Source organism: Otolemur garnettii, unplaced genomic scaffold (assembly GCF_000181295.1).
Source record: "Otolemur garnettii isolate 467f Iridium unplaced genomic scaffold, OtoGar3 scaffold00017, whole genome shotgun sequence".
In the NCBI taxonomy this organism is placed as follows: domain Eukaryota; kingdom Metazoa; phylum Chordata; class Mammalia; order Primates; family Galagidae; genus Otolemur; species Otolemur garnettii.
The window spans coordinates 3,330,069-3,346,371 of record NW_003852412.1 but is presented as its reverse complement, the minus strand read 5'-3'; the positions used below and the strand labels follow the sequence as shown (position 1 = coordinate 3,346,371).

The 16,303-nt window shown below is 38.2% G+C and overlaps 1 protein-coding gene across 1 annotated transcript in view; it reads right to left on the bottom strand.

Annotated features, from left to right (window-relative positions):
• The window catches only part of LOC100943844 (microtubule-associated serine/threonine-protein kinase 4), a 162,145-nt gene that overhangs the window by 98,720 nt on the left and 47,122 nt on the right, over positions 1 to 16,303 (bottom strand). Inside the window, exon 2 of the mRNA XM_023510918.1 lies at positions 12,947 to 13,035. Within this exon, the coding sequence (XP_023366686.1) occupies positions 12,947 to 13,035 (89 nt within the window). The remainder of the gene's footprint in view (positions 1 to 12,946; positions 13,036 to 16,303) is intronic.

The following is a 16,303-nucleotide window of genomic DNA, read 5'->3' as shown; positions in this document are numbered from 1 at the left end:
AAATATTTGTGTTTCTTTTTTGAGAAGAGAGCCCCCCCACCACCACCGCCACTTCAGGCAAGGGATCCAAACTCTAGAATAAAAGGAACATAAATGAAGAAAATCCACGGATCTAGACGCTGTCTGGCCCCAGGGAGAGGAGCACATCGAAGCTCATTCTGGAGCTTTTTCAGGTCTTCCCTGAGTTCTCCTAGAAGGCATCTTCAGGGCCAGATTCCGGAGATTCCTCCTTAGCCCAGAATGTGACAGGTTGAGCTTCTTTGGCTGAAGCAAAGGGTAGGGGAGGGGTGCCTGTGAATCCCACAACCAAACCATCCCTCCCACTCCCCTGTCACTGGGGCAGCCTCTCTGGAATGGCTCATTCTGATTCACTGGAGATTTTTTTTTTAAACATTACTGATTTCCCAAATCAGCTCTAAACCAGAGTAAGTGCACTAGTGGTGGGAACTCCAAAGGGTGATGTGCTGAAATGAAGACATCACAGAACACTGCATGTATATCCCAGTGGATCCACACTGATTATCTAACAACCCACTTGGAAACTCAAAAAAGCATGTCTTCTGATTGTTCTGTATTTATACACTATGGTATCCTATCATTTCTAGTTCTGTATTGTTTTTAACACTTTGATAGTTTCTGAAAACCCAACATTGCTGTGGTACTTTATAATACTGCAGACACTTTCACATTTAAACAAACATGATAAATTACAAGTGTGATTATTCCCATTTGACAGACGAAGAGGTTAAAACCCTAAGTAGCACTGCTGATACATGGTAGATCTGGCTCAAGTCCAGATCCTTTACCCCAAGGGCCAGTTTTATAACATATACCATTTAGTCCATGGCCAGTCGCTAACAATCTCAATTGAAAGGGGTTCAAATAGCAACTAGGGCCTTCTACCGAGACTCTGGTCCTTAGTGTGGGACACAAGCCTGCGGCTCTGTAGGACACGTGGTAGTGCCTTCTTCATTGGTACCTGGCATCACCAGGTCACTGTAATGTTAGAGGGGACAGAGTTCCTAGAAGTTAATACAAATAACCATTGCTCCAGCTACAGAGAACACACATGAGAGGTACTTAGATACATGTAAAGTTATTTTGGTGCCTACAGAGCACATTCTTGATGCTTATTAAATGTCATTTGCACCAAGCCTTAAAAAGTATTTCCTGTGGACCCAATCTCTGGCTTTGGAGGCCTCAAAAATCTAAGTCAGACAATAATGGAAGGCCCCACACCTCAAATACGGGACCGTAAAAGGCCAACTTTTATCAAATGGAATATTTTATATCTGTTAAAACTAAGTAATAAAGGAAAAAGCTTAATGACATAAAAATATTCAAAATATAATACCTAAAGAAAATGATCTAGACATTATCTATGATCACACTCATATTTATATATATATACATGTATCTAACCACAAATTTATTAAATGTTATATTATAATAGATGTATACAATATATATTTAGACATAGTGAATGTTCAGTAGTTAATTCTGAGTGATGGATAAGAATATAAATGATTTTTATATTCTTTATATTTTATTGTATTTTCCAAATTTTCAACACTGAATATGTGTAGCTTTTGTAAATAGAAAAAATAAATTTGGAAAAGCACATTTTTAAAAAAATCTAAAATATTTCAGGTTTTTATTAAAGCAAAGATCATTTACTCCCCTTAAAACTATGTATGTGTCTTTTCTTATATTTATGTTCTTCAAAATGTGCTTCACCTTTCTCCTCCCTCATCTCAAGGAAACCAAAACAAGCTACTAACTTCAAGGCGGGAGGGTGATGGGCCCTTCCTCCCCACAGCTGAACTCTCTCAACTTCTAATGGTTACCACAGTGTGCGCACACCTTAACATTGTGTGACAAGCTCTGTAATTACCCACTGTTCCTCCTAACATAAAAGCCTAGAACTTGAAAAGCCTGCAGTTTACATGGCTTTTATAGAGAAGTACTCATACACTGCTGCAGTAAACACAAAAATCTGCGTTAAAGCATCATTAAAGCTGAAATTGTAATTATGCCAGAGTGAGGAAGTTCAAAGATAGAGATGGCATCGCTGTACATGATATTTAAATGTGCCAAAAAAGGAAAAATGCTCTTTAGCATATGTATTTGAATGAACAATGTAGACTTTTAAACATCCCTTAATGGGTGTGGGCCACTTTGGTTGTGCTGGGCAGCTGGCTTCCCACAGCAGCAATAGGCATCAGGGCCAACGGCCTTCCTCACCTGTGATCTTTTTTTTCAATCTCTGTGCAACAGTCACTTTGTGATACAAATCTGCACACTCTGTCTTGCCAGCTAAGGATGTAAGGAAGACAGTCTGTATTTACATACAGCTGAGGATTTCTAACTCAAATTCAAAGACAACTTGAATGAGAGCGGAGAGCCACTCGTGCACCACATGAGAAACCAAAGCCATCAGGACAGTGGCTAAGGCTGTCCAGGATGAACCTTCCAGGCTCTGAAAACCTCCAGGGTGAGGAGAGAAGTGATTTAGTAAGGATTTTAAACAAACTTTTTACTTTCTAGGTGATCATGTATCTTCTCTTAAGAATAAAAGCAACCTTACATGGCAACTCCAATTTTCAACAAGTAGATCACACAAGTTCAGTTTTTACTAATTTTAATATGTAAACTTACAGGGATTTACAAGATATCTAATAATACATGTGATTTATACTACCCTAATGTATTAATTTAGACATGTATTTTAAATCAATGAAATATATAATACATGAAATTTAAATTTGAAAATGTCTAATCCAAAAGTAGACAAATCATCGTTTCTCAGCCTTTTGGCTAAGAGTGCAAAAGCAGATAAAGTTGATAAACCAATTTTCAGGTGTAATATTCCATAAAATTTGAAATTAAAAAGACTCTATCCCAATAACTAAATTTTTAAGAAATTGACTATACTAAGACTCTAGTTTCTCCATAGTTTTTTCCCTTCCACAGTTCATAAGAATCTCTTTCCTCCGAGGAAAAGTAACCTCAGGAATTCCCAGCGCCTGTTTTCCTTAATGTAGGTGGAACACTGCTCTATTGACTGCTCCTGGACTTGGGAGGCTGGATATCAGCATCACCCTAGCAACTGCATTATTAAAGAGTTCAAAAGTAATAGCACCCACTCAGCATTTAGCAATGGTCGAAGCAGATTATATTGTGGACAAAGTAAACGAAAGATTTTCTAATACTACTTTTAGAAAAAAGTAATTAAGATAATGCACTATGTGTTTAAATAGACTCCCTCTTTTGGAGGTAAGGCAACCTTTCCTAACATTAGGTCACATGCCTCACTTTGGTCCTAAGAGTCTGATGAGGCCATAGGCATTTCTACATAACAGTTGTGTATGTTTTCAACATTTGCAAAGCACCTGGTAGGGCTTGCTGACTTGATAATACAGTTTAGCTCCCTCCTTCTGGGAGCCCTCTCTTCTCTAAGAATCCATGACGCTGAATTCTCCTCTTTCACTCCTGGCTCTCGGATTACTGATACTCAACTCACTCGCTGGCCACTTGTCCTCTCAGGACCTCAGAAAGCTGGCAAGGTAGCCCCAGCACCAGACTCTGTCTTCTCACTCCCCTTTGGTGATTTCCTCCCTCGCATGGTTTTAAAAACCGTCTGTGAATTAATGGCTTCCAAGCTGCTACAGCTAACGCAGCCTCAGCCTCTAAGTTTCAGACCTAATACATACAACAACTGCCCATTGAAGTCACTCAGATGTCTCAATATGCAGCAAAGTGAACTCTTAAGCATAACCTCAGATCGGGTTTTCTTCCCTCCCCCTTCTTGGGAAATGCCTGTTCCACTCTGCCATAGTCTCAGCAAGCCATCTGGAAGCCACCTTTGACCAACTCTCACTTCACATCCAATCTTTCAGTAAGTATGGTCAATTCTAACTTGGAAGATGTAATATTAAAATCCGACTAGTACTTTAACAACCAAACCTACCCAAAGAAAATCCCGAGTTTAACACTTTGGGAGGCCGAGGTGGGTGGATTGCTTGAGCTCATGAGTTCAAGACCAGTCTGAGCAAAAAGCAAGACTCTGTCTCTACTAAAAATAGAAAAACTGAGGCAAGAAGATCGCTTGAGGCTGAGTTGGAGGTTGCTGTGAGCTACGAAGCCATGGTACTCTACCCAGGGCGAAAGCTTGAGACTCTGTCTCAAAAAAAAAAAAAGAAAAGAAAAGAAAATCCAGAGTTCATATATAAACACAACAAAAATACTAGAACATTTTGATTTGAAAAAAGAAATGAAGAACCCTTCCCAATGAATTAGAAAGTAAAATCTTCCTAGATTCCTGCCCAGGGTGAGGGGACCCATGTTCTCAAAAGAACAAAAAGTAAATAACACTGGTCCTACTTCATTAACACATGGGATCAATCATCTTTAAAATTAAATTTAGGAGTCAGCTTCTAATACCTTTAATTTGTAAGGAAGGAGAAAATAAAAAGCAGAATCAAAAGCCATTCAGATTAAATTCTCTTATACTCAGAGATTAAGAGAGTATGAAATATGTCAGTCATTAGATTATTATTAGATAGAGATAGAGAACACATGAACACGACAATCTTCTCAAAAGGCCAAAATGATAAATACAGGTCACAGGGCAGATGGATCTGCATAAAGGAATTATACTCCTCCCCATTACTGATTCCACACAAAGCAATACCAAAACCCAGGAAAACACACCAACTGACGTCAGTCCATCTGATTTTATCATGCTTTTCCTTAAGCAGGAAGGGCAAGATGTGTCATTACTCAAGCCAACAATTGGCAATTACACAAAGGCTTAGGAGTAATAAAGAAAAAAAAAAACCTTGTGTGTGTGTGTTTTTTTTTTAAAGATGTCATTCTTCATAATGCAGAGAAACCAATTAATGTAATACTTGAAAACCCAGAACAGATGCATCGTGAAATGCCATAGTACGGACACACACATGCTAGATTAAGAAATCAGGTCTTGGGCCTACTGAAAAAGATTTTAATAAAACTGGATGATTCCAAGGTGATGCTCTACTCACGGCTAAGGGCATCAACTGGGATCAGTTTAGCCACATGATCTATTTTCACCAACATAAAATGACACTTTATGAGGAAAGCAAGGTCTTCTAGACTGACGACAAGGCTTTACAAGTTGATTTTGCAGAGCCTGACTTAAAATTACAAAAAAAAAAAAATGGACAATGGTTGATCATGTCAGAGAGTCCTCTGGAATAAAAAAAAGAAAGTTTATATTAAAGAAAGAAAGGTTCTACGGGGTACCAGAAAACTTAATTCCGATTAAGACTAACAATCAATTTGCTATGACTCCACGGGCACCTAATCTTGCTGTGCCCTAGTCCCCAAACACAAAGAAGCAAAGGCACTATCTGCTTTGTACTGTCACGTCTGTGCAGCCAAAGGAGGTCACTGCCTTGCTGAATGAACATTTTTATTAAAGATCTATAAAGCCGGTTCCGAGAGTTTGGTAAATAATATTTCAAGCTTGAAAAACCTGCTGAAGGCTTTTGAATGAAAGTCCCATAATAAATGAAACAAAGGCACTATTACATCCTCAGGGCTCTGTCCCTGGTCTCACCTTAGCTAAGCAGAAATTGTTCCCTGGTACCTAAAGATCATTCATCTCTATTGACTGAGTTGCTCTCACCCACAAGCTAAAATTCACAGTAACGGCCTCTCCTCTGTGTGCTGCATGCAAACCTGATGGGACCACAAACATCTGAGCAGAAATACATGTGTAAATTCTCTCCTAGGACTCGGGGGACTTACTTGGCTTACAATCTTCCCTCTTTCGTAGGCTGGCCTATAAAGTTTTGGAAGGATTCAGGAAAACTCCTTTGCTCAAAAACTCACTCACTGCTCGGGAAAACATCACCCTATACAGACAGAGAATATGAGAAGGCAAAGAAATGTGGCATTGACACTGAACTTGTTAAGCATAATGAAGGAAAGGGAAACCGAGATTGGAGAAGGCAATTCTTAGAGCAGGACAAGTCTCATTAAAAAAACAAAACTACGCCACAGCTATACACAACAACAAAAGAAACCAGAAAGAAAAAGACTCACAGAAGGACCAGGAAAAATTAAAGACAAGAAAAAGAAGAACTTCTATTCTTCAAAAACCACCATTATAAAAAGAAAAATGGCAAAGTGGAAAAGAATATTGGTGGAATTACAAAAGATTAATATTGACATCGCAGGTCTTAAAAATCATTAAGATTAAACACTAAATGAGAGAGGGACGTGAATGAAAATGCAGGTAAATAGTAAAAGCAGAGATACAAATGATTCACGAGCATGGAAAATGGAAAATATGTAAATTCCACTGTAATAAAGCACGCATATTACAAATACAAAGATATGACATTTGGCTTATATTGATGGAACCTCAAAACTGGAATATTCAAGGGTGGCAAGAAGGGAATAAGAGTTTCCCCACAGGCATTCAGTCACATGTGTAGAGACGCATCCATGCACACACCAAACACGCAGGAAAAAGGCTAAAAAGATACAATGAATTATTAACAGGAGTTCTAAGTAGTAGTTTCATAATGAATTTTACTTTCCACGAAATTTCTAGTATTTCTTACTATCAGAAAATCACATTTTATTTTTTAAGCAAACCAGTCTTGAGGATAGGCATTAAGGAACACAGTAAGCAAAATTTCTTGTGACATTTTACCAATTATACACATCCTTAAAATGGCACATGGTCACATATGTGTGGATAAACAGAGTAAGTACTTCACTGGCGCTGTGAGCCCAAACTTCAGGTTTTACATTTAGTAAATCCCTTCGTGCCGAGCTACACATCTGAGTTCGCAATCTGGGGGCAGTGGGTTATGAAGAAATTTCTTGGGACACCAAGGGTAGCACTGGGTTCTCATGCCATCCCAGGAGTCTCTCTGGCACCCTGGAGTACTTACTTAGTCTACTGTAGCCCAGACAGTCTCCTTTGAATTCATTAGCCCCCCCCCCCCGTTTCCTTTTTCCTATCTCTACGACTTTATTGGTCTATTAACTGTCAATTCTTTGCATTAGCATGCCTGTCTGTAAAACCACTGCCTTTACTCTCATCCAACTGAGTGTCCCTCTGATGAATGAGTCACACAATCCAGGTGAGCAAGATGTAAAGTGGGGACCAAATGTTCACGCATGGCCTCAGAGAGAGGCTCCAAGACCAGTTCAAAGGGAAAGGTACTCAGAATTTTCTGAAAAAATGAGAATTTTATTTTCACAAATTTTAATTTCAAAAAAAATTGTTTTTGAATTTTATTTTAAAAAACATATACACTATCTTCTAGTTCCTCCTTGGAAACCACTTCATTTATAAGCTGGGTTGTATTTGATAATCCAAAACCCCTTGGGTGAGGGTTGAGGAGGGAGAAGCAGGGAGGATAATGAAGGTATGTGCAACAAAAGGTTCCCGTGACGCACTGTGAATAGTGGGATTTGGGATGTTGGGTTTTGTTGCCCAACCCCACAGGCCTCCCCTAATACAGTCAGAACAGAGCTGCGTCAAATACAGCGGTGACTAATCCTTAATAAGTGAACTCCCTTTGTAACTAAATTTATATATATTAACTGGCTTAAATATTTAGGGTTCTTTCTCATCTTTAACAATTCCTGGAATTGCCCAATAGAAAGTAAAATTCCTTTCCATTTTTTCTTACAGAAATCCTCTTACAAATGAATCAAAGTAGGGTGGCGCCTGTGGCTCAGTGGGTACGGCGCTGGCCCCATATACTGAGGGTGGCATGTTTGAACCTGGCCCCAGCCAAACAACAACAAAAAAATACCCAGGCATTGTGGCAGGCGCCTGTAGTCCCATCTACTCAGGAGGTTGAGGCAAGAGAATGGCCTAAGCCCAGGAGTTGGAGATTGCTGTGAGCTGTGTGATGCCACAGCACTCTACCGAGGGTGTTAAAGTGAGACTCTGTCTCTATTAAAAAAAAAAAAAAAAAAGAATCAAAGTACTCACCTAAAAATTTCCAGTAAAACGAATTCTGAAGACACAAAAACATAGCTGTTTTGACCAGTACCTTAGGACTTTGAAAGCCTGGGGACACTGGGTCTCAGTTGCTTACCTCCTTCTCCTCTGTGACTCTACTTGGTAAGTATCAACTCTTAGGGCTCCTACCTTCACCCATGTGAATCCAAACACAACATGCAGGTGACATTGTAGGAAAACTCTAAACGTCTCACCAAGATTCTGATTCTCTAATTATTCAATTACAATTCTAGGTACTACTGTGAAGGAGTTTTTCATTTGTAATTGAAGCCCCAAGTCAGGACCTTAAAATACAGAGATTATCTGAGTAGGCCTGACCCAATCCAAGGAGCCCTTCAAAAGAAAGTTTTTTCTGGCTGATGGAAGGAGGACAAGTCAGAGACTCAAAGCATGAAAATGACTTTGTGTACCATTGCTGGTTAGATGACGGGGGCAGCCTCTCTAGAAGCTGATAGCCAGGGTGAAAACAGGGACCTCAGTCTTGCAAAGGGAGGGACCTGAATCCGTCCACACCTGCATGGGCTTGGAAGTAGATTTTTTCTCAGCCTTCAGATAAAAGCCTGGCCCACCCCAACCAACACCCTGATTTTGGCCTTACGTATCTGAGCAGAAAGCCCAGGCTAACCCGCCCAGACTTATGCCCTACAGAACTACAAGATTAGTGAATGCCTGTTGTGTAAGCCGCTACATTGCTCAGCTGTAGAAAACTACTGCACATGTGATGTTGTTTTCTTTTTGGCTTTATTTTTAGAGCCTTATTTTTATTATAAAAACACTATATGCTAAGTTCCCCATCTTTTTATTCCCCAGAGACAAACACAGTTAACAGTTTCCCTTTCTTTTTCCACAAATTCCCTATAAATATGCCCAAATACACAAGTGTGTACATATACTCTGAAAGACTACACACACATACACACAATTACAATATACATGTTTTCAGTTAATCTATCTCAAGCTTCTTTCCAATACCAGCACAAAAAAGCCTGCCTCATTCTTTATAACCACAATGCAGTGCCAGATCATGTACCCAAATCATTATTTACCTAACCAGTCCATTATTCAAGGGTAAGTTAAACAGAAAACCAGCAACAACTTAACCTTTCCATTTGCTAGTTACTAGCCATGCTATACTTATGATTTTTATATGATTCTATGAGACTATCAGTAAAATGAATTAGTTTATATGGATTTTCTGGGCCAAAGGGTAAATGTACTTGAAATCTTAGCCAATAATGCAAACTGGTAATGAGAATGGTTTGTACTTATTCACACTGACACTTTAACATTATGGGGGAGGGGGCTGCTTCCTCACATCTTTACAATTGTTGGATTTTATAAGTTGAAAAATTATTTTGGCACTACGCTATGAGAAGGGTACCATCTCATTATCGTGGTTCACAATTCTTTTATTATTGCAAAGATGCATCATTTCCCTAGTTCCTACCAGCCATTTTTTTCCTACAACCTGCTAGTTATATGTTTTGTCCATTTTTCTATTGGTACATTCACCCCTTCATATCAACTTACACAAGCTCTTTGCATAGTAAGGAAATTACATGAGCTAACAGTTATGGAGACAAAAATATTTTTTCACACTTTGATTTGTTTTGCTTTTATGTATTATACTGAAATTTTCACTTTAGGAGAGATACACTAGTCTTTTCCTTTGGGACTTCTGAATTCTTTTTCATGCTTAGAATCTTTCCGAAACTAGGAACCTGTGATTTTCTGTGACTCTCAGGCATATTTTCTTTTTTTAAAATGGAACTGTCCCATTTGGGGCTCTTTTAGGAATCCTTGGCTCCCCACAAATACTACTTTGCTAGTGAACACATGCTCCAGGGAACTAGGGATGCCAGTATGTCTTTCTTCTGCAGAGCACCAGTGACACACCCACCCAAATGGATTAATGTCCTCATCTCCACTAACGCATTTCATGGGGACCCGTGTCAGGGATGAGTGGCCGGGTTCATATAATCTCTATCTTAGAAAAATTGAAGGTGAAACTTTAACTCTTAGGTTACTAAGCATGGAAAGGGTAATTTTTTCTGTCTCTTGTTTTCATGGACACTTCTAGGAATTCTGTGCATCAAACACAGGATAGAGAATGTAGCAATAGAAAGGAAGAGACAGAAGGCACGGTGAATGAGGAAGCACATTAGCACAACACGAGGACTGGCCCTTAATTCACATCTTCTATTTCTTTCATATAGAAATAGGACCTACCAGACTATGATAAATGCAACTTTTCACAAAAAGTGTCACACGTCTTTACTCCCTCTAGTCAGTAACAATCTGTGGGCTCCATAACATAATAAAAATACTCTCAGGCTTGTTCTCTGCCCACTCCTCTGATTAAATACTAACCTAATGTTGGAGGGAAAAGAATTTAAGCTAAGTCGATTAGAGAGAAGAAAAATAATGAAAAGGATCAGTGGTGTCTTAACCACATTTGCTCTCTTCTCCATATGAGAACAAGGAAAATCACAGCAGTAAAAGATTCACCAGCAGACACGTGAACAGAAGTGAAATTACTACAAACACGACGAAGAGGAGTGAGATTAAATTTGTAATCACTATTGAATTACACGTAAAAAGCAGAGTTCAAAATTCACTAGCATCTAGTGCATACCACCCGGCATCACAGCAGGTGCTAGAGGAAGGGAAAGACAGAACTCCAGACCCCAAGTGAGGTGATTGGGCCTGCTTGGCCCTCTGTAGGGTTTTACTATTATGATAATGATGTAATCATATCTCAAAAAATCAATGATAATAATATAGTGTATACTTCTTTGTTTTGGGAGTTTTGATATTGAGTTGTTTATTTTTTGTTAGAAAAACATATAATTTATTTTGTGTTAACAAAGTATACATTATCTACTGATTTACCCATAATGAATGTTTTTCTTTTCAGATGAAAATGAGGACACAACTGATTAGGTTACATCCTTTGATTTTGTAAGGCTAAAGTCCGTGTTGTAGTGTGCCTTTCACCCAGGAAATGCACCTCTTGGGTGAGGACTTACCCCTTCTCCTCCCTACTTGAATTAATTGAATCTCTCTCTCATAAAACATGTTGTTGATAATCTATACTAGTTTCATTTAGTGCTAAGTACATGTGGTACCTGTTTTCCCATTCTTGTGATACTTCCTTTAGGAGAATGGTTTCCAAATCCATCTAGGTTGTTACAAAAGATACAAAGTCTCCATCTTTTTACGGCTGAACAGTATTCCATGGTATCTGTATACTACAATTTATTAATCTATTCACATGTTGAAGGGCACTTGGGTTGTTTCCACATCTTTATGATGGTGAGTTGCGCTGCTATAAACATTCAAGTGCAATAAATACTGTATACTCACCATACAGCTTTGGAAACATAATATAACCACTGCTTACCCCCCCCCATTATATCCCCCTCACATTCTCTCAGAAGTAACTATTCTCATGAAATTAGTCTTTAAAGTCACCATGTTTTCCTGTAGGCTATTATTATAAACACACATAAACATAAACCATTACTATAAATATACATATGGTACATATATATGTAAATGGATATATATGTATATCCCTAAACAAAATCTTGCATGTAACATCGTGGTTTATGCAATATTCATTTGTGACTTGCTGCTGTCACCCTGCATCATCTTTGACTGGCATCCATGCACATTGCGTGCCCTGCTAGTTTCCTTGTTTTCAATGTGCACAGTGTTCTGTGCATGACTGTGCCACAGTTTATCTGTTTTCTAATGAATACTTAGGTTGTTTCAAAGTTTCACTATTACACGTGATACTGCTGTAAGTGGTCTAGAACATACGTGTGAGAGCATCTCTAAAGATCTCCAGGGGAAAGGCATTTTGGGGATGTTAGTGGTCATTTTATGGCATCATAATTTTATCAGTTTATCATTTTTTTGCTATACCAGCTTTCATTTTATTACTAAGAGAAAATAAAATTTTATTCCAAAGAAACAACGACCTCTCTCTTCCTTCTTCTCCCCAAACATGTAATAGACAATACCCAGCCTGACTTTGAGAGCTGGCTTGAGCTCAGGGGCTGCCTCTGAGGATGTGCAATCAAGATCATCTAAGAGCACCTCAGTGGCATCTTAGAGTTTTCACAAGAGTACATGGAAGTAGCTAATCACTCATCCTTAGAGCCCATCATTTTCTGCAATCCTAAAGATGCCTTCCTAAAATACAGATCCTCCTCAAAATCCTTAAAAGACACTGAAATTCAAAACTTCTTCCTTTTCATCTGCCATACACTGTGAATTCCCTTTCATTCCTTTTTTACCTACCAAAAAGGTAGGTAAACAGCTCCTTTACACTCTCCCAGATTTTCCTGATTAGAATTAATCCTTCATTCTTTGCATCACTTTAGATAGAGCATTAGGAAAACAACAATAACATAGAAAGCAGTCTCCATGGTATAGTTTTTGTACAACTCTAACTTCCTTATACTTCTACAAAAGTACTGGAGACCAAGGCCTCATCTCTTGAATCTTCCTCATCCCTCCAAAAGCTGTGACAAAGGATTACACTAGTTTCATTTTAGAGAGGTACATTCTGAATAGTTCTTAACACTAACCCTCTTCCTGTGAGTTCTCATATCCACATTTCCAGAACACATTCTAAACATGAAAACTATGCCCAGCATCAGCCCCAAATTTAGAAATAGAGAAAGAAATACCTGAAAAGGGATCCCACATAAAAAAGAATTGTGTATTTCAGAGTCTTGTCACTCAAACAGAGGATAAGGTTTGGGTCACTGAACCCATCAGAAAGAACAACTTAGTGACAAGAAAACCACGATAAGATGTGAAAACGTACATTCATCTCAAAATGGACGTGTTATTTTGGAAACAAACAATAACAACACTCAAGAGAGGGTAATCATTCACCTGCATGAGCAGAGAGAGGTGAGTGCGGCCGAGGCAACGCTGGTGACTGCCCATTGCCTATCAGGCTCTTCCGGTTGCTTGTCCGGCAACTGTGAAAAGGAAAGAAAAAGGTTCAAAAAGTGAATACAGCATCAGCGAGGTTCAGGCATGTTCAAAGTCAGCGCAGACTAGGCTGACCCACCTATCTGCTCATGCTATTGTTAACATGCCAATTATTATGCATTCACTAATATTTGAGGGGTAGCTGCCTCTTGAATATTAGAGAGTATAATGTATTCATATAGTATAACATCACCAACCCTCCTCACCACCGGTGGAGCGATAATCAATTGCCTTCTTTGCGCTCTTGACTGCAAATATGTGACATGCCATGCATACGAGCGACAAATTAAGAATTCAAATCAGCAAACCACAGGTAGCGTCTTTGTTGACATAAAATTTCTAACACAAAATTACATGCAATGAAGCGCAATGACATTAATCTTACAATGATGCACTAATTAAAAATCTAATTATTTAGACAAATTTCACATTTCAGCTTTTTGTCAACAGAACAGCTGATGTCTAAGATAAATGCATTTCAGCCCTCCTTCATTTTTCATCTTGTATACAGCATTCATAAATTCCTTTTTAAGGTAAATGTTTGGGGATCATGAAAACAGATTCCAGGATCCTAAGATAAAAGTGATGGTCCTTTTTCACCGGCATGCTAGCTGCTGGTTTTATAGAGGACCCAATGAGTAGAAATCATTTGCTATACGTGGGTACGAGGCAACTATATTTTTCCTGTTTCTGCTAGTAGGAAGTTATAAAATGGCTAATTGAATTTTGAAGTCATAGTCACGAGCTTCAAAGAATAAGGCAAATATGAAACCAGTGGATGGTGAAGTGGATGTTATCTTAATTTGCTTTTCTCCAACACAGATTAACGCTTCATTCTCTGTTATCAGTACAGTGCTCAGAAAAGGGCAGGGGATAAAACCTGCACAAGTTCCCTCATGTAATTTACCTACAACAGGGTTCAGGGCTCTGTGAGCCTGTCCTCCTATACCATGCGGCCTCGGCCACCAGGAAGAGTTTATTGCAATGCTTTCCTCATTTGAGATGGACTCTATTATACCACGTTCCTGAAATAGGCATTTTCACCTCGCTCCTATAGCTGACATATCTCTGGGCATGTACAAAATATTTGAAAGGGGAATTTCTAAATATTCCAATAACACATTTCAAAACCAAACCCAACTTTTATCAGAAATATTGGCTTGGGAGTTCACCCTATCTTAGAATTTTGCTGCTTTTCATCATTTGTTAACATTCCCGTACTCATCATCTCTTAAGGTCAAGCTGAATCATTTTATTTTCCTTACTCCAGCAATCAACATGCTCTAGCGTTATCTGTGAGTTTAATTAAGAGCATGTTTACTCAGCCTTAAAGAGTCTGTTAAATGAGAATAGACCCTTGATACTTAATTAGGAAGGTGGATTGTGATATTATCGACTCACCTATGAAGAAATGTATTCGACCTATTAAATGCATAATCATTAAATCAGATAGTCTGATTGCTTTTCAAAGACACTGTATAATGTATTTAGTGTTCAAATTAATGTCTCCTTTATTTCACTACAGAAATATTAAATATATTAACTTGCTGATGTTCACGAAAGAAATTATAAATGACAGATTTCTATCCTGGAAAGCTCAGCAAACTTATTTAAGCAAATTAACTGAAATTTAAGTTATTACAAAAACTGTCATTTATATTTTCTTCATACTTAGTATTTGATCTAAATCATTTATAAAGATCAACATATTTAACTATTAATGTTTATATATGTAGATAAAATTTTAAAAATGTGTACCAATACAAATAATAACCAAATGAAATTCACCTAGGAATATTAGTGAAAGATGCTGAATTAAAACTAAATTTAGAAAATGATATTTCTTAAAGAAAACCTTTAAAATTGAATTTTCCTAAGAAATACAGAGAATTAGTATACCACCACAACATGCAAAATTAAAAGAAAGAAAAACACAAACAACAAAAAAAACCCCTCACTATTGTTTCAGTTATTTAAAGTCTATCAAAATGGTGGAAATGTGATTTCAAAAATGCGATTCAAAAAAACCTGAAAAATAAATGTTTAAATAAAACCCCCAAATGAAAAATACTTGGTCAATATATAAACAAGTTTCCATTACAGTCATCCTGTATTTGCTCACTTCTCTATAAAGATTTGTAATCTTTACAAATAGATGATTCTTTTGTTTTGTTTTGTTTTGTTTTGCAGTTTTTGGCTGGGGCTGGGTTTGAACCTGCCACCACTGGCATATGGAGCCACCCTACTCCTTTGAGCCACAGGCGCTGCCCTATGAGTCTTTATGAATGCAATGCAGAGTGAAAGAAAACACAGGCTATTTCATCTATGAATACACAAGCAAGTTAAAGAAGAGAAGGTAAAATCAAATTGCCTCAGAACCTGAACAGTTTGCCATGTTTAAGGTACTGGGAGTATATTACACAAAACGTTAAATTATTGGAGACCATGAGCAATTAAAGCAGAATTTGCAACTGAAAGCATCTCTTTAGCCTCTTTATCTTCAACATAAAGTTAGACAGGTTATTAAAACTGTAACAGCCTAGCAACATTTCTGAATCTCTCTCAATAATCAAACAAAAAGCTTTAAACATGTAAACATTGAATGACCCCAATAGGGCAAAAGCATAAAGCACAGGGCAAGAGAGATTCCCATGTGTACACAAAATCATTCTCTACGCTTCGGAAGCAGGGTCTTAGCCTCAGAAATAAATTTGCTAACATTCTTAAGGGTAATGGAACATTTTCTACCGCATTTAATCTGAGACTATGAGATTCTGGCATATATTAATATTTTTGAAATCCCGAGACTCCAGTGGGAGGCTCCATAGATAACTTTTCCAAGGTAGAGGAAAGAACAAATCTCAATGCTATTTGTTCCTGGTATTTGTGACAGTCACCTACTCTCATTACTGAGGTACCCGATTCCCAGTAAATGAATTAAAATCTGCACTTAACCCCACAGGTGGTCAGGAACTATGAGTATATGCCGCTTAGATCACCACAGCACCTGGCACTGCTCACAATAATAATGACAACTGGTGCCAAACGCCAAGCTGACCTCTGTGTCATAAGGTAACACAAGGTTTTCTGCCGATGAAGAAAGGAGACATTTATGGGCAGCCAGGTTAGACAGGCTCTCCGGGTGTTTGTGACTACACCTACTATTCACTCAATCCATAAAGTTAAAAAATAGTGGAGACAGTTCCACTTGGGCAAAATAAAGGCTCCTTCCTTTTCACTGCATGACCAAGTAGA